Source organism: Oncorhynchus keta, chromosome 29, assembly GCF_023373465.1.
Source record: "Oncorhynchus keta strain PuntledgeMale-10-30-2019 chromosome 29, Oket_V2, whole genome shotgun sequence".
NCBI classification, from domain to species: Eukaryota; Metazoa; Chordata; class Actinopteri; order Salmoniformes; family Salmonidae; genus Oncorhynchus; species Oncorhynchus keta.
This window is the reverse complement of record NC_068449.1, coordinates 4,421,302-4,439,538: the sequence shown is the minus strand read 5'-3', so window position 1 is coordinate 4,439,538 and position 18,237 is coordinate 4,421,302. Positions and strand designations below refer to the sequence as shown.

The following is an 18,237-nucleotide window of genomic DNA, read 5'->3' as shown; positions in this document are numbered from 1 at the left end:
CATACAGTACAACACCACTCACAGCTGAAAGTATAACACCACTCACAGCTGAAAGTATAACACCACTCTAGTCAGCATACAGCTGACAGTACAACACCACTCTAGTCTGCATACAGTACAACACCACTCTAGTCTGCATACAGCTGACAGTACAACACCACTCTAGTCTGCATACAGTACAACACCACTCTAGTCTGCATAGAGCTGACAGTACAACACCACTCTAGTCTGCATACAGTACAACACCACTCTAGTCTGCATAGAGCTGACAGTACAACACCACCCTAGTCAGCATACAGTACAACACCACTCTAGTCTGCATACAGCTGATAGTAGCAGGCCTACTATCACTGTGTTGACAGTAGCAGGCCCACTGTGTTGACAGTAGCAGGCCCACTGTGCGCACACACACACACACACACACACACACACACACACTTCTGTATCTCTGAAACGTAATTGTATAGGGCAGACTAAGTGCTGTTATTGAGGCAGCGGCTGGATATGGACAGTTTGTATTCGGGCGCTTCTGTTGTCGATAGAGCTGGATACATTACGCATGGTGTGTGGTTGACTCTGGGCAGGAGTTCACCGGAACTGAGTAGCAGCACCACACATATTCTACTGCTGGAGCTCCTGTCCCTCTTACAGAATATTAGTTCAAAAGTATTGTGGAGCTCCTGATCCCTAAATGTAAACAATAACAGCACCCAACATGAGTACCGGCAACTACTTCAGTCCACGTTAAGCGCTGATTATGAGGAGCTTAGTAATTTAATGCAGTCTGACCTTTAGCAAATCTTTCACATATACAGGTAAAGGTTAAACAAGAGGTTAAATAAAACTCTTATTAAATACCGAAAAGACCAGTAGCAGTTAAATATGTAATCTATTCACTTCCTGAACATGGTGTGCTGCAATATGCGTTCTCTGCAAGAGCTCATCACCATAATGCTATAGACTTTACCATAACAGAGCTCATCACCATAATACTGTAGACTTTACCATAACAGAGCTCATCACCATAATACTGTAGACTTTACCATAACAGAGCTCAACACCAGTGCTATAGACTTTACCATAACAGGGCTCATCACCATAATGCTGCAGACTTTACCATAACAGAGCTCATCACCATAATGCTATAGACTTTACCATAACAGAGCTCATCACCATAATGCTATAGACTTTACCATAACAGAGCTCATCACCATAATGCTATAGACTTTACCATAACAGAGCTCATCACCATAATGCTATAGACTTTACCATAACAGAGCTCATCACCATAATGCTGCAGACCTGTACCATAACAGAGTGCCATAATGCTGCAGACTTTACCATAACAGGGCTCATCACCATAATGCTGCAGACTTTACCATAACAGAGCTCATCACCATAATGCTATAGACTTTACCATAACAGAGCTCATCACCATAATGCTATAGACTTTACCATAACAGAGCTCATCACCATAATGCTGCAGATGGGAGGGGTGGAAATATTTGAGGCGTGTCCAAAGTGCTAATTCAAAGCGGCTCTGAGACGGATATTTAAGACCAACCAAAAGCTGGTTTTAGTGGTAACACAGTGGGTTATGTCATGAATTCTGACAGCTGAAACACAGCCTATCCTGCCGTGATGCACACTGCCCATTTAGGCATTGAACATGAGTAGCCAAACAGGCTTTTGGTGCCTTTATACTCTGTATTTAGTTTTATTTGATTGAAAACCAAGCATAGACTCCCCTCCTCTCAATGAAGGATGTATTTATTTGTTGTTCTGCCCCAATGCAATCGCAAAGTAGTCAAGGCTGTCGATAAACGGTTTGGCTCCTGAGACCGCTTGGAAATAAATCTTAAATCGCCAAAGCTTTATTAAAATGTAAAGTTTGAGAGGAGGAAAACAGTGAGCCCGACATTCCCTTTTTAATCTATGTATCGTAGGCAGGCCCACATTATTTTAGACGTGAGCGTCCCGTTTTGGACTAACATTGGAATTGCCGTTAATTCCAAAGCAATACATAAATGACTGTAAATACACAACCTGAAGTGGTGCTTAGATGTACCATTATGTTAGGCTTGTTATTAAAATAGAGCCCTATGTTCTATTTTAGAATAATCCGCTAAACGGAACACATTATCAAAATGAATGCACGTCTGGAAGTAATGTGTTGGCATCGTATTTGCTGCAGTTAAAAATTGTGATAACACAATGACGACTCGTCTTTTTCAAGAATGTGTAAAAATGTCAGTCAATACAGTCTCTCAGCACCACTTATAACAACCCCCCCAAAACCTTTGACTCCGGGGAGAATCACATCATGACCAAAAACAAACCTAATTTGCTGTTCCAACTTACCCCTACTCTCTGCACCTCCATGAAGACGGCTCTTTGGAAGGACTTCTCCCACACGGCGAGGTCAGAGGTCATCTCCACACTGAAGGTGTGACTCTGGCCGTGGCCGACCAGGATACTGAAACAGAAAGGCTCTCCGTCCTGCAGATCCTCATCCTGCTGGAGACCAAGGTAGAACTTGGCCTGTATCCAACAGTCCTCCGTCACACATAGCTGCAACACATCCAAACATGACGCTTTATCCAGTTTTATTCACTGGAAGCTAAACTCCCAACTTGTCTATGTGTAGATCTAACATAGACATGGTTCCAGTGATGTGCACATCATTTAAATTCCGGTAACATTTCGTGCTGGTATCTTATTCTGCATGTGAACGTTGAACATACCTTGTGAACCTTTAACAGAACCTCATAGAGGGTATACATATTTTCAGCTTGTCCCCAGTCTGTTCCACTAACCTAAGGTGTGTGGGGGGGACAAAAGTGTGTGTATTTTTTGTTTTCATGAATGTAATCATACAGTATCTTACAGGCATTGTGTTACGATACACTGAACCATAATAAGCCAACATACAGTGGTTGATAAACAGCATTTGGAATCTCTGCATTGACTTATTAACCCAAATAACTCGGGAAGACAATGAATGACGAGGAAATCAATGGGAGGTTCATACAGGAGGACTCCTGAAGATGTAGAGCGAAGGTCCTCTCAATGCCAGGAACTTGAAGGTACTTGATGAACCAGCATCATTAGCTTGAGGGTTTTCACACACCCAAGCCATGTGGACAATCTGCAGAAACAAGGTAATCCAATCTCTTACAAATGTTTGGTTATTTGTAATTAAAATACATACTATGAGTGGATACGTCTTAGTTAAAGATAATTATAGATGGTTGTAGATAATTATAGATGGTTGTAGATAATTATAGATGGTTGTAGATAATTATAGATGGTTGTAGATAATTATAGATGGTTGTAGATAATTATAGATGGTTGTAGATAATTATAGATGGTTGTAGATAATTATAGATGGTTGTAGATAATTATAGATGGTTGTAGATAATTATAGATGGTTGTAGATAATTATAGATGGTTGTAGATGTAGATAATTATAGATGGTTATAGATGTAGATAATTATAGATGGTTATAGATGTAGATAATTATAGATGGTTATAGATGTAGATAATTATAGATGGTTATAGATGTAGATAATTATAGATGGTTATAGATGTAGATAATTATAGATGGTTATAGATGTAGATAATTATAGATGGTTATAGATGTAGATAATTATAGATGGTTATAGATGTAGATAATTATAGATGGTTATAGATGTAGATAATTATAGATGGTTATAGATGTAGATAATTATAGATAATTATAGAGAGATGGTTATAGATGTAGATAATTATAGATGGTTATAGATGTAGATAATTATAGATAGATAATTATAGATGGTTATAGATGTAGATAATTATAATTATAGATGGTTGTAGAGATAATTATAGATGGTTATAGATGTAGATAATTATAGATGGTTGTAGATAATTATAGATGGTTGTAGATAATTATAGATGGTTGTAGATAATTATAGATGGTTATAGATGTAGATAATTATAGATGGTTATAGATGTAGATAATTATAGATGGTTATAGATGTAGATAATTATAGATAGATGTAGATAATTATAGATGGTTATAGATGTAGATAGATAATTATAGATGGTTATAGATAATTATAGATGGTTATAGATGTAGATAATTATAGATGGTTATAGATGTAGATAGATGGTTATAGATGGTTATAGATGGTTATAGATAGATAATTATAGATGGTTATAGATGTAGATAATTATAGATGGTTATAGATATAGATGTAGATAATTATAGATGGTTATAGATGTAGATAATTATAGATGGTTATAGATGTAGATAATTATAGATGGTTATAGATGTAGATAATTATAGATGGTTGTAGATGTAGATAATTATAGATGGTTATAGATGTAGATAATTATAGATGGTTATAGATGTAGATAATTATAGATGGTTATAGATGTAGATAATTATAGATGGTTATAGATGTAGATAGTTGTAGATATTTATAGATAAGATAGATGTAGATAGTTATAGATGTAGATAGTTATAGTTATTTATAGATGTAGATAGTTTTAAATGTAGATAGTTGTAGATGTAGATAGTTGTAAATGTAGATAGTTGTAGATGTAGATAGTTGTAGGTATAGATAGATGTAGATAGTTATAGATGTAGATAGTTATTGTCAGGATTTGGCCAGGGTTATCCGGTTTTTGGTCACTAGATGCCCCCATTGTGCTTTTTGACCTTTTGTTTTCCCTTGATCCCCATTATTATTTGCACCTGTACCTCGTTTCCCCTGATTGTATTTAAACCCTTAGTTTTCCTCAGTTATTTGCTCTGTGTTTGTATGTTAGCACCCAGCCCTAGTACTCGGAGAACTCTTCAGCCATCAGCTATTGAACCGGACCCGAAAGGAGGTCCTGCCAATCGGTTGTTTGTCCCCAAGACAGTGAGGACTCAGGTCCTTCTGTGGGGGCACTCCTCTCGCCTCACCTGTCACCCGGGCGTAGGTCGCACCTTGGAGTTCATCCAGCGTAAGTTCTGGTGGCCTACCATAAGAGAAGACGTTGCCACTTTCGTCAATGCCTGCCCCGTGTGCTGCCAGGGCAAATCTTCTCACCTCCGCCCGCAAGGACTCCTTCACCCTTTACCTGTTCCCCACAGACCCTGGTCCCATATCTCGTTGGACTTCATTACTGGCCTTCCTCCATCCCATGGAAATACTACTATCCTAGTCATTATCGACAGGTTTTCAAAGGCGGCCAGGTTCGTCCCTCTGACTAAGTTACCTTCTACCAAGGAAACGGCTGAGTTGGTAATTAATCATGTGTTCCGAGTCTTCGGCATTCCTCAAGATATGGTTTCTGACAGAGGTCCCCAGTTCGCCTCTAGGTTTTGGAAGGCCTTCTGCCAACTCATCAGGGCTTCTGCCAGTCTATCTTCAGGGTACCATCCGGAGTCCAACGGCCAAACTGAGAGGATGAATCAAGAGCTGGAAACCACCCTCCGATGTATGACTCGTAACAACCCGTCCACATGGTCGTCCTTCATTGTTTGGGCCGAATACGCGCACAACACCTTGCGCTCCTCCTCCACTGGTATGTCCCCGCACGAGTGTCAGTTTGGCTATGCCCCTCCATTGTTCCCGGACCAGGAGGCAGAAGTCAGAGTGCCTTCAGCCTTGAAGTTCGTCAGACGCTGTCGGCTTATGTGGAGGAAGACCCGTCTTAATCTTATGCGTTCCTCACAGAGGTACCAACAACAAGCCAACAGACGTCGCCGTCCCGGGCCTACCCTGCGCCCCGGCCAGAGAGTCTGGCTCTCCACAAGAGACTTACCACTACGGGTGGAGTCTCGCAAGCTGTCCCAAAAATACATCGGTCCCTTTAAGGTTGCCAGGAGAGTTAACCCAGTTTCTTATCGCCTACACTTACCCAGATCCCTTAAGATTAATCCCACATTTCACATTTCCTTATTAAAACCTGTTGTTTTTTCTCCCCTTGTCCCGGCAGACAGACCTCCCCCTCCACCTCGTGTCATTGGAGGTCAGCCGGATTATACCGTCCATCGGATACTGGATTCCCGCCGGGTGCAGCGGTCCTGGCAGTATCTGGTGGACTGGGAAGGCTACGGTCCCGAGGAGCGCTCCTGGGTTCCTGCCAAAGACATACTGGACCCTGACCTCATTCGTCAGTTCAGGGCCCTCCACCCTGAGAGAGCTGGTAGGAACGTCAGGAGCCGTACCTGGGGGGGGGGAATTCTGTCAGGATTTGGCCAGGGTTGTTCCGGTTTTTGGTCACTAGATGCCCCCATTGTGCTTTTTGACCTTTTGTTTTCCCTTGATCCTCATTATTATTTGCACCTGTACCTCGTTTCCCCTGATTGTATTTAAACCCTTAGTTTTCCTCAGTTATTTGCTCTGTGTTTGTATGTTAGCACCCAGCCCTAGTACTCGGAGAACTCTTCTTGATCCCGGTGGACTCTCGTGGAATTCTGTTTTTTGTTCTTGTTTGTTTGTTTTTTGAGTGTCTTTTGAGGCTTTTTGTGCTTTGCCTTCCACCTTGTGGATTTGCCTTTTTTGTCTTGGAGGATTGCCTTTGTTCTTGTGGGATTCCTTTTGAGGTTGTGGAGTTACATGTTTTCCTGAAGAACTTCACTTTTACTTCATTAAATACACCGTCTCAAGTACTGCTGTGTCTGCCTCATCTTCTGGGTTCTGCCGACTATTCGTGTCTCAGTTGGTTAAGTGACTGTTTCTCACGCCGGAGACCCGGGTTCGTAACCGGGTCCTGACAAGTTATAGATGTAGATAGTTGTAGGTGTAGATAGTTGTAGGTGTAGATAGTTGTAGGTATAGATAGATGTAGATAGTTGTAGATAGTTGTAGGTGTAGATAGTTGTAGGTGTAGATAGTTGTAGGTGTAGATAGTTGTAGGTGTAGATAGTTGTAGGTGTAGATAGTTGTAGGTATAGATGTAGCTAGCTGTAGGTATAGATAGCCATCTACATCTATGACTATGTAAATAGTTATAGTTGAAGATATGTATAGCGCCTTGCATGAGAACATACCTGATCATCCGGAGAGCAATATCTGTTAATCATTTTCATCTGTAAGAGGTGAAAACAATAAAGAAGTGCATGTAATACATTATAAACCAGCTGCAATACATTACTGTCACATGGTCAAACCCAATCTAATACATTACTGTCACATGGTCAAACCCAATCTAATACATTACTGTCACATGGTCAAACCCAATCTAATACATTACTGTCACATGGTCAAACCCAATCTAATACATTACTGTCACATGGTCAAACCCAATCTAATACATTAATGTCACATGGTCAAACCCGATCTAATACATTACTGTCACATGGTCAAACCAGCTGCAATACATTACTGTCCCATGGTCGAATCAACAACTAAAATCCTATTAAGCAAGCTGAAAGTCAGCTGCTATATCATATGAAGTCTCAATTGGTGAACATGTCAGGGCCCAGAGGATGTCACAGTCTATTTATAGGTTGTTGGTCACCACAATAAAAGCCAAAAGAGTTCTGCTCCCCAAGCTCCTCTCACAATCACATCCTGATTGGACGTTTAGCAATCAGACTCCTTATCCATAATTAGGTGACGCACGGCTGAATTAAAAAAATAAAAAAAACAGCTGTGTGGTTGTGCAGCTCAGAGCAGCATGGAGGGATCTTTAGAGAGGCAGGCAGAAAGATCATCAGTGTGCTAATCAAAAGGGGATCATGAAAATGAGATAGCTAAACACTAGCAAGCATGTGAGTATTAATGACGGATTACTACAAGGCCATGGATACCTCTTTCTGGAAGAGAGGGAGAGGAGCATTATGATAGTAATGATATTCTAATAGGAATATATTGGGGATTTAAATATTCTAATACCACTCGGCTCTCGGCACAAATCTTCTGTTGAGTAACTTGTGTGCATCTCAGGGTTTTTTTTGTTTGGCCCTTGGGAAATTGTACAACAACAGCTCCCAGCGTGGCAGGCACCTCTTGGCGGTACACGGGCAGGCACCTCTTGGCGGTACACGGGCAGGCACCTCTTGGCGGTACACGGGCAGGCACCTCTTGGCGGTACACGGGCAGGCACCTCTTGGCGGTACACGGGCAGGCACCTCTTGGCGGTACACGGGCAGGCACCTCTTGGCGGTACACGGGCAGGCACCTCTTGGCGGTACACGGGCAGGCACCCGCACCTCTTGACGGTACACGGGCAGGCACCCGCACCTCTTGGCGGTACACGGGCAGGCACCCGCACCTCTTGGCAGGCAGGCCCGCACCTCTTGGCTCTTGGCGGTACACGGGCAGGCACCCGCACCTCTTGACGGTACACGGGCAGGCACCCGCACCTCTTGGCGGTACACGGGCAGGCACCCGCACCTCTTGGCGGTACACGGGCAGGCACCCGCACCTCTTGGCGGTACACGGGCAGGCACCCACACCTATACAAAACCTGCCTTCAAAATGTATTCACACCACCTTGACTTTTTCCACATTTTGTTTTGTATCAGCCTGAATTTCAAATAGATTACATTGAGATGTTGTGTCACTAGTCTTCACACAATACCACATAATGTTGGTAGTGGAATTAGTGGAATTATGTATTTTTAAAATAATTTTAAAAACAAATTAATTTAAAAAATGAAAAGTTGAAATGTCTTGATTCAATAAGAATTCAACACTTTTGTTATGGCAAGCCTAAATAGGTTTGTTATTTTTATTTTTTATTTTACTAGGCAAGTCAGTTAAGAAAAAGTTATTATTTTCAATGACGGCCTAGGAACAGTGGGTTAACTGCCTGTTCAGGAGCAGGACGAAAAATGTGTACCTTGTCAGCTCGGGGATTTGAACTTGCAACCTTCCAGTCACTAGTCCAACGCTCTAACCACTAGGCTCCCCTGCCGCCCCAATGGCTAGCCTAAATAGCTCATCAATGGCTCATCTCTGTACCCCACACATACAATTATCTGTAAGATCCCTCAGTCGAACAGTGAATTTCAAACAAAGATTCAACCACAAAGACTAGAGAGGTTTTCCAATGCCTCGCAACGAAGGGCACCTATTGGTAGAATGGTAAAATATTTTAAAAAAGCAGACACTGAATAAGCATTTGAGCATGGTGAAGTTATTAATTACACTTAGATGGTGTATCAATAGACCCAGTCACTACAAAGACACAGGCGTCCTTCCTGACTCAGTGCCTGAGAGGAAGGAAACAGCTCAGGGATTTCACCATGAGGGCAACGGTGACTTTATAACAGCTAAGAGTTTAATGGCTGCGATAGAGGAAAACTGAGGATGGATCAACAACCTTGTAGTTACTCCACAATACTAACCTAATTGACAAAGTGAAAAGATGGAAGCCTGTACAGAATATTCCAAAACATGCATCCTGTTTGCAACAAGGCACTAAATTAATACTGCTTTTTGTCCTGAATACAAAGTGCTATGGTTCAGTCTGCTTTCCAACAGACACTGGGAGATGAATTCACCTTTCAGCAGGACAATAACCTAAAACACAAGGTCAAATATACACGGGAGTTGTTTACCAAGAAGACATTGAATGTTCCTGAGTGGCCTAGTTACAGTTTTGACTTAAATTGGCTTGAAAAAGTATGGAAAGACATGAAAATGGCTGTCTAGCAATGAAATAATCATGTGGAAATATTGTACAATCCAGGTGTGCAAAGCTTTTAGATAATTACCCAGAAACACTCACAACTGTATTCGCTGCCAAAGGTGATTCTAACATGTATTGACTCATGGGAGTGAATATTGATGTAAATTGGATATCTTTGCATTTCCTTTTCAATACATTTGCAAACATTTCTAAAAACATGCTTTCACATTGTCATTATGGGATACTGTGTGTAGTAGATTGGTGAGAGAAAAAAAATATATATTTAATCCATTTTCAATTCGGGCTGTAAACACAACAAAATGTGGAATAAGTCAAGGGGTCTGAATACTTTCTGACGGACCTCTGTCTGTCTGTCTGTCTGTCTGTTTTTCTTTCAGCGCTGTTGGGTTAAAAGCGTATCGTCACATTTCGGTAGGATTTTGTATGCAATTGACCAATAAAGTAATCTTAACCTCTTAATCATATCAATTCAATCTGTGTTTAAAAAAAAAATCAAATGTACCTGTTTAATACTGTAGACTTACATTCTCCAGTGTCAAATCACTGATATTGGTTGATATTGCTTGAAGCCAGTCAATGCTTTCTGCTGCAGTGCAAAATTGTAGAATGTTGGTGCTCGTTCCATCTAAGGCGCAGACTTCAAAGCTGTTCGACCTGGAGGGGGGTACGAACGCTCAGGTTATAGAAGTACAGTGGGTTGAAAGCACTTCTTGAACTAATGTGGTCAGAGGGGGAAAGGCTATTACCAAGCTGTTCTTTCACTGAAGTTAGGTCAGGCAGTGTTCCGGTGCAAATTAACATCACAGTTCCACTGCATTCACTAACCATAGTGCATCTTGAACAGATGTCACATTCTGTAGTGTTAGTCTTTATTTTGACTGATCTTTACAACATACTCCACACATTCTGTAGTGTTAGTCTTTATTTTGACTGATCTTTACAACATACTCCACACATTCTGTAGTGTTAGTCTTTATATAGATGTCTCTATTGAGGCTTTAATCAAATGCAAGTGATATGTTTTAATTATTTTTACTGTAGTTGAAGGAAACATGGGAAACGTATGGTGCTGGAAAAACATAATAAACTTGTTATCCCACATATGAAACAAGTATGAGAAAATGCCCTTTGAAAGATTTTCATGAGATTGTTGCACTTCCTAGAGAGATTGTTGCACTTCCTAGAGAGCTCTTCTGTGTTTACACCTATTCAGCATAGTTCACACCCTCTTAAGCCTTAGCCCCACCCACCCACACATGTAAACACGTGAGTCAGCATGGCAATGTCCTCCAGAGAGCATTCTCTCTACTAAAATACAGCTAAATTCAGAGCAGCAATGTTTTTGAGAGCTCTAGTAACACTTTTTCAGTTGTCCAAATCTATATCTTTCCAAAACTCTGTGGTAGCAAATATTATCGATATACTGACAAGGAAAGCCCCCCATTCTTTTATAAACAGAATCCTGTGACATGACAGGCCAATCAGGACTCATCTCACGGCATGTCCAACCTCTCAATTATCTCGGCCAATCATGACTAGCCAGGGAGGATCCTTTCTTTCTCCCTGAATACTGTAGCTCAGTGCTTTCTCCTTGGCTAAACTAGGCTCATAAATTCAACGTTTTTATTAATATTTATAGATCACATACCAGTTTGTAATTAAGACGCATTAAAGTTTAAGAAGGCATTTCTGAAGAATGTATATATTTACGGCCCAACAGTGAAGTAGGAACTGGCGTCAAATGCCTCATATCCTGTAAACGGTCACATATGTAATTGCTACAGCACATCCAAATTACTTCAGCAGCTAATTTAAAAAGAAAAACAGAACACCAAGACAATTACAAATGAAGGTTACATTATCTTTTGTTGCATGTCACAGATAATGACACTGCCACGGTAAAATGGCGTACAGATGTACAGAATACCTTTCATTGTGTATATTTAATGTGATGCTTTTTGACATGTAATTTTTTTGTGCATTTGAAATATGCTCAAGATAAATTAAACTTAGAGACAGCTGTCCAAAATATTCAACAGAAATAGCATTGAACATGACAACGACGCCAAATCAGTTTTTCTCTGATGGTGAGGCAATCGCATTTATCACTTAGAGCTTATAAAAGTGTCAAATGTTAAGCAAATTGTCCAAAGGCTGGGATGAAGTGTTGGACACCAAGCAGTGCTCATGTTCTGTAGGGGAATGTTGAGAAACATGAGGAGAATGTTCTGTCGGGGAATGTTGAGAAACATGTTGAGAAACACGAGGAGAATGTTGAGAAACACGAGGAGAATGTTGAGAAACACGAGGAGAATGTTGAGAAACATGAGGAGAATGTTCTGTAGGAAAATGTTGAGAAACGAGGAGAATGTTCTGAAAGAGAATGTTGAGAAACATGAGAATGTTCTGAAGGAGAATGTTGAGAAACATGAGGAGAATTAAGAGCATGATGAAAGCACTGCAATCAACATTTGAAATAACCAGAGCTTGTACCCACTCTCCCTGCCACTCAGACAAATCCGGGTTACAATGTTACAAATTAGAAAGGGCTGGCTCTTAGTAAATCTTTTTGGGAACCTTGATTCTTTGGTTGAAATGGCCCATAAAACTCTACAATGCATATGTCAATGGGCTTGTTATAATTCATTGTTCCACTGAGTGGTGGTGACCCATTGGTGAGTCAGATGCAATTCTGAGGGATTCTCAATTGTAAAGTTAAGTATAAATCTTCTCGATGTGTAGGGCAGGGTGCACAGATAAATTCCCCTGTATAAATTCCCACTGGAAACAAGTAGTGAGAATATATATCAAGAGAGTGATTATGATATACCACATAGCCCTTTCGAGATAACATTATTTCAAGGAATGCAAGCTCGGTGATGGATACAGTATAGCTATACCCTGCCTGCTTGACCCGTTCTGAGATTGCCTGGAGAGTGGAATGTTCTGCCTCAACTATCAGCACATTGCAGCGTGGTCCCTCTAAAACCCAGACTGTCTCTGTGAGTGACAGAGCAAAATAAAAAATATTTTAGTCCACAGTGTTGCATTCTTGTTGAGAATTGAGGAGTACACTGAGGAAAAAGAACAGCAAGAGGGGAGGGGGGGCAGGATGAAATAAGAGCTCAGTAATGAATAGGTTAATCCAAAAGGTGGTCACCCAGGAGAAAAAGTGTCTGGAATACACTGTCAGCTCCAAGAACTACTGCAGGAGTCTATCTGTTAAAGATAACCACATGTCCTGAAGCGGAACAAATAGGGCTCTTGGTTGAATAGTGTAGGCCATCATTGTAAATAAGATTTTGTTCTAATTAACTGACTTGCCTAGTTAAATAAAGGTTAAATAAAAATAAAATAAATAGTCAGAGTATATTGAGATAAATATAAAACCTAGTGGACACCCATGATAACAGTTGCCAGGAATATGCAGTGAAATCCATGTGGAAGAAGATGGAAACCTGTGATACCAATCCAAGAAGAAGAAGAAGGAAACCTGTGATACCAATCCAAGAAGAAGAAGAAGGAGAGCTGTGATACCAATCCAAGAAGAAGAAGAAGGAGAGCTGTGATACCAATCCAAGAAGAAGAAGAAGGAGAGCTGTGATACCAATCCAAGAAGAAGAAGAAGGAGAGCTGTGATACCAATCCAAGAAGAAGAAGAAGAAGGAGAGCTGTGATACCAATCCAAGAAGAAGAAGAAGGAGAGCTGTGATACCAATCCAAGAAGAAGAAGGAGAGCTGTGATACCAATCCAAGAAGAAGAAGAAGGAGAGCTGTGATACCAATCCAAGAAGAAGAAGGAGAGCTGTGATACCAATCCAAGAAGAAGAAGAAGGAGAGCTGTGATACCAATCCAAGAAGAAGAAGAAGGAGAGCTGTGATACCAATCCTAGAAGAAGAAGAAGGAGAGCTGTGATACCAATCCAAGAAGAAGAAGAAGGAGAGCTGTAATACCAATCCAAGAAGAAGAAGAAGGAGAGCTGTGATACCAATCCAAGAAGAAGAAGAAGGAGAGCTGTAATACCAATCCAAGAAGAAGAAGAAGGAGAGCTGTAATACCAATCCAAGAAGAAGAAGAAGGAGAGCTGTAATACCAATCCAAGAAGAAGAAGAAGGAGAGCTGTGATACCAATCCAAGAAGAAGGAGAGCTGTGATACCAATCCAAGAAGAAGAAGAAGGAGAGCTGTGATACCAATCCAAGAAGAAGAAGAAGGAGAGCTGTGATACCAATCCAAGAAGAAGAAGAAGGAGAGCTGTGATACCAATCCTAGAAGAAGAAGAAGGAGAGCTGTGATACCAATCCAAGAAGAAGAAGAAGGAGAGCTGTGATACCAATCCAAGAAGAAGAAGAAGGAGAGCTGTGATACCAATCCAAGAAGAAGAAGAAGGAGAGCTGTGATACCAATCCTAGAAGAAGAAGAAGGAGGAGAGCTGTGATACCAATCCTAGAAGAAGAAGAAGAAGGAGAGCTGTGATACCAATCCTAGAAGAAGAAGAAGGAGAGCTGTGATACCAATCCTAGAAGAAGAAGAAGGAGGAGAGCTGTGATACCAATCCTAGAAGAAGAAGAAGGAGAGCTGTGATACCAATCCAAGAAGAAGGAGGAGAGCTGTGATACCAATCCTAGAAGAAGAAGAAAGGAGAGCTGTGATACCAATCCTAGAAGAAGAAGAAGGAGGAGAGCTGTGATACCAATCCAAGAAGAAGGAGGAGAGCTGTGATACCAATCCTAGAAGAAGGAGGAGAGCTGTGATACCAATCCTAGAAGAAGGAGGAGAGCTGTGATACCAATCCTAGAAGAAGGAGGAGAGCTGTGATACCAATCCTAGAAGAAGGAGGAGAGCTGTGATACCAATCCTAGAAGAAGGAGGAGAGCTGTGATACCAATCCTAGAAGAAGAAGAAGGAGAGCTGTGATACCAATCCTAGAAGAAGAAGAAGGAGAGCTGTGATACCAATCCTAGAAGAAGAAGAAGAAGGAGAGCTGTAATACCAATCCTAGAAGAAGAAGAAGGATAGCTGTGATACAAATCCAAGAAGAAGGAGAGCTGTGATACCAATCCAAGAAGAAGAAGGAGAGCTGTGATACCAATCCTAGAAGAAGGATAGCTGTGATACAAATCCAAGAAGAAGGAGAGCTGTCATACCAATCCAAGAAGAAGAAGAAGGAGAGCTGTAATACCAATCCTAGAAGAAGGATAGCTGTGATACAAATCCAAGAAGAAGAAGGAGAGCTGTAATACCAATCCTAGAAGAAGGAGAGCTGTGATACCAATCCAAGAAGAAGAAGAAGGAGAGCTGTGATACCAATCCAAGAAGAAGAAGGAGAGCTGTGATACCAATCCAAGAAGAAGAAGAAGGAGAGCTGTGATACCAATCCTAGAAGAAGAAGAAGGAGAGCTGTGATACCAATCCAAGAAGAAGAAGGAGAGCTGTGATACCAATCCTAGAAGAAGAAGAAGGAGAGCTGTGATACCAATCCAAGAAGAAGAAGAAGGAGAGCTGTGATACCAATCCTAGAAGAAGAAGAAGGAGAGCTGTGATACCAATCCAAGAAGAAGAAGAAGGAGAGCTGTGATACCAATCCTAGAAGAAGAAGAAGGAGAGCTGTGATACCAATCCTAGAAGAAGAAGGAGAGCTGTAATACCAATCCAAGAAGAAGAAGAAGAAGGAGAGCTGTGATACCAATCCTAGAAGAAGAAGAAGGAGAGCTGTGATACCAATCCAAGAAGAAGGAGAGCTGTCATACCAATCCAAGAAGAAGAAGGAGAGCTGTAATACCAATCCTAGAAGAAGGATAGCTGTGATACAAATCCAAGAAGAAGGAGAGCTGTAATACCAATCCAAGAAGAAGAAGGAGAGCTGTGATACCAATCCAAGAAGAAGGAGAAGGAGAGCTGTGATACCAATCCAAGAAGAAGAAGAAGGAGAGCTGTGATACCAATCCAAGAAGAAGAAGAAGGAGAGCTGTGATACCAATCCAAGAAGAAGAAGGAGAGCTGTGATACCAATCCAAGAAGAAGAAGAAGGAGAGCTGTGATACCAATCCTAGAAGAAGAAGAAGGAGAGCTGTGATACCAATCCTAGAAGAAGAAGAAGGAGAGCTGTGATACCAATCCTAGAAGAAGAAGAAGGAGAGCTGTGATACCAATCCAAGAAGAAGAAGGAGAGCTGTGATACCAATCCTAGAAGAAGAAGAAGGAGAGCTGTGATACCAATCCAAGAAGAAGGAGAGCTGTGATACCAATCCAAGAAGAAGAAGGAGAGCTGTGATACCAATCCAAGAAGAAGAAGGAGAGCTGTGATACTAATCCAAGAAGAAGAAGGAGAGCTGTGATACTAATCCAAGAAGAAGAAGGAGAGCTGTGATACTAATCCAAGAAGAAGAAGGAGAGCTGTGATACTAATCCAAGAAGAAGGAGAGCTGTGATACTAATCCAAGAAGAAGGAGAGCTGTGATACCAATCCAAGAAGAAGAAGGATAGCTGTGATACAAATCCAAGAAGAAGAAGGATAGCTGTGATACAAATCCAAGAAGAAGGAGAGCTGTGATACAAATCCAAGAAGAAGGAGAGCTGTGATACCAATCCAAGAAGAAGAAGGAGAGCTGTGATACCAATCCAAGAAGAAGAAGGAGAGCTGTGATACTAATCCAAGAAGAAGGAGCGCTGTGATACCAATCCAAGAAGAAGAAGGATAGCTGTGATACTAATCCAAGAAGAAGAAGGAGAGCTGTGATACTAATCCAAGAAGAAGGAGAGCTGTGATACCAATCCAAGAAGAAGAGGAGAGCTGTGATACCAATCCAAGAAGAAGAAGAAGGAGAGCTGTGATACCAATCCAAGAAGAAGAAGGATAGCTGTGATACCAATCCAAGAAGAAGAAGGAGCGCTGTGATACTAATCCAAGAAGAAGAAGGATAGCTGTGATACTAATCCAAGAAGAAGAAGGAGAGCTGTGATACTAATCCAAGAAGAAGGAGCGCTGTGATACCAATCCAAGAAGAAGAAGGATAGCTGTGATACCAATCCAAGAAGAAGAAGGAGCGCTGTGATACTAATCCAAGAAGAAGAAGGATAGCTGTGATACTAATCCAAGAAGAAGAAGGAGAGCTGTGATACTAATCCAAGAAGAAGAAGGAGAGCTGTGATACTAATCCAAGAAGAAGAAGGAGAGCTGTGATACTAATCCAAGAAGAAGAAGGAGAGCTGTGATACCAATCCAAGAAGAAGAAGGAGCGCTGTGATACCAATCCAAGAAGAAGAAGGATAGCTGTGATACCAATCCAAGAAGAAGAAGGAGCGCTGTGATACTAATCCAAGAAGAAGAAGGATAGCTGTGATACTAATCCAAGAAGAAGAAGGAGAGCTGTGATACTAATCCAAGAAGAAGAAGGAGAGCTGTGATACTAATCCAAGAAGAAGAAGGATAGCTGTGATACTAATCCAAGAAGAAGAAGGATAGCTGTGATACTAATCCAAGAAGAAGAAGGATAGCTGTGATACTAATCCAAGAAGAAGAAGGAGAGCTGTGATACTAATCCAAGAAGAAGAAGGAGAGCTGTGATACTAATCCAAGAAGAAGAAGGAGAGCTGTGATACCAATCCAAGAAGAAGGAGCGCTGTGATACCAATCCAAGAAGAAGAAAAATAAGGATAGCTGTGATACTAATCCAAGAAGAAGATGGAGAGCTGTGATACTAATCCAAGAAGAAGGAGCGCTGTGATACCAATCCAAGAAGAAGAAGGATAGCTGTGATACCAATCCAAGAAGAAGAAGGATAGCTGTGATACCAATCCAAGAAGAAGGAGCGCTGTGATACCAATCCAAGAAGAAGAAGGAGAGCTGTGATACCAATCCAAGAAGAAGAAGGAGCGCTGTGATACCAATCCAAGAAGAAGAAGGATAGCTGTGATACCAATCCAAGAAGAAGAAGGATAGCTGTGATACCAATCCAAGAAGAAGAAGGAGAGCTGTGATACCAATCCAAGAAGAAGAAGGAGAGCTGTGATACTAATCCAAGAAGAAGGAGCGCTGTGATACCAATCCAAGAAGAAGGATAGCTGTGATACCAATCCAAGAAGAAGGAGCGCTGTGATACCAATCCAAGAAGAAAAATAAGGATAGCTGTGATACTAATCCAAGAAGAAGATAAAGAGCTGTGATAGTAATCAAAGAGGAAGGATAGCTGTGATACTAATCCAAGAAGAAGATGGAGAGCTGTGATAGTAATCAAAGAAGAAGGATAGCTGTGATACTAATCCAAGAAGAAGAAGAGGGAGAGCTGTGATACTAATCCAAGAAGAAGAAGGATAGCTGTGATACTAATCCAAGAAGAAGAAGGATAGCTGTGAGACTAATCCAAGAAGAAGAAGGATAGCTGTGATACTAATCCAAGAGGAAGAAGGATAGCTGTGATACTAATCCAAGAGGAAGAAGAGGGATAGCTGTGATACTAATCCAAGAGGAAGAAGAGGGATACTAATAGCTGTGATACTAATCCAAGAGGAAGAAGAGGGATAGCTGTGATACTAATCCAAGAGGAAGAAGGGATAGCTGTGATACTAATCAAGAGGAAGAAGGGATAGCTGTGATACTAA

At 41.2% G+C, this 18,237-nt stretch overlaps 1 protein-coding gene across 1 annotated transcript in view; it reads right to left on the bottom strand.

The window, feature by feature from the left end:
• Positions 1-18,237, bottom strand: part of LOC118376487 (gamma-2-syntrophin-like) — a 69,192-nt gene that overhangs the window by 24,496 nt on the left and 26,459 nt on the right. The window contains exons 10-14 of the mRNA XM_052485382.1: positions 10,161-10,290; positions 7,028-7,066; positions 3,032-3,148; positions 2,745-2,816; positions 2,362-2,571 (exon numbers count right to left, since the gene is read on the bottom strand). Of these exons, the coding sequence (XP_052341342.1) occupies positions 2,362-2,571; positions 2,745-2,816; positions 3,032-3,148; positions 7,028-7,066; positions 10,161-10,290 (568 nt within the window). The remainder of the gene's footprint in view (positions 1-2,361; positions 2,572-2,744; positions 2,817-3,031; positions 3,149-7,027; positions 7,067-10,160; positions 10,291-18,237) is intronic.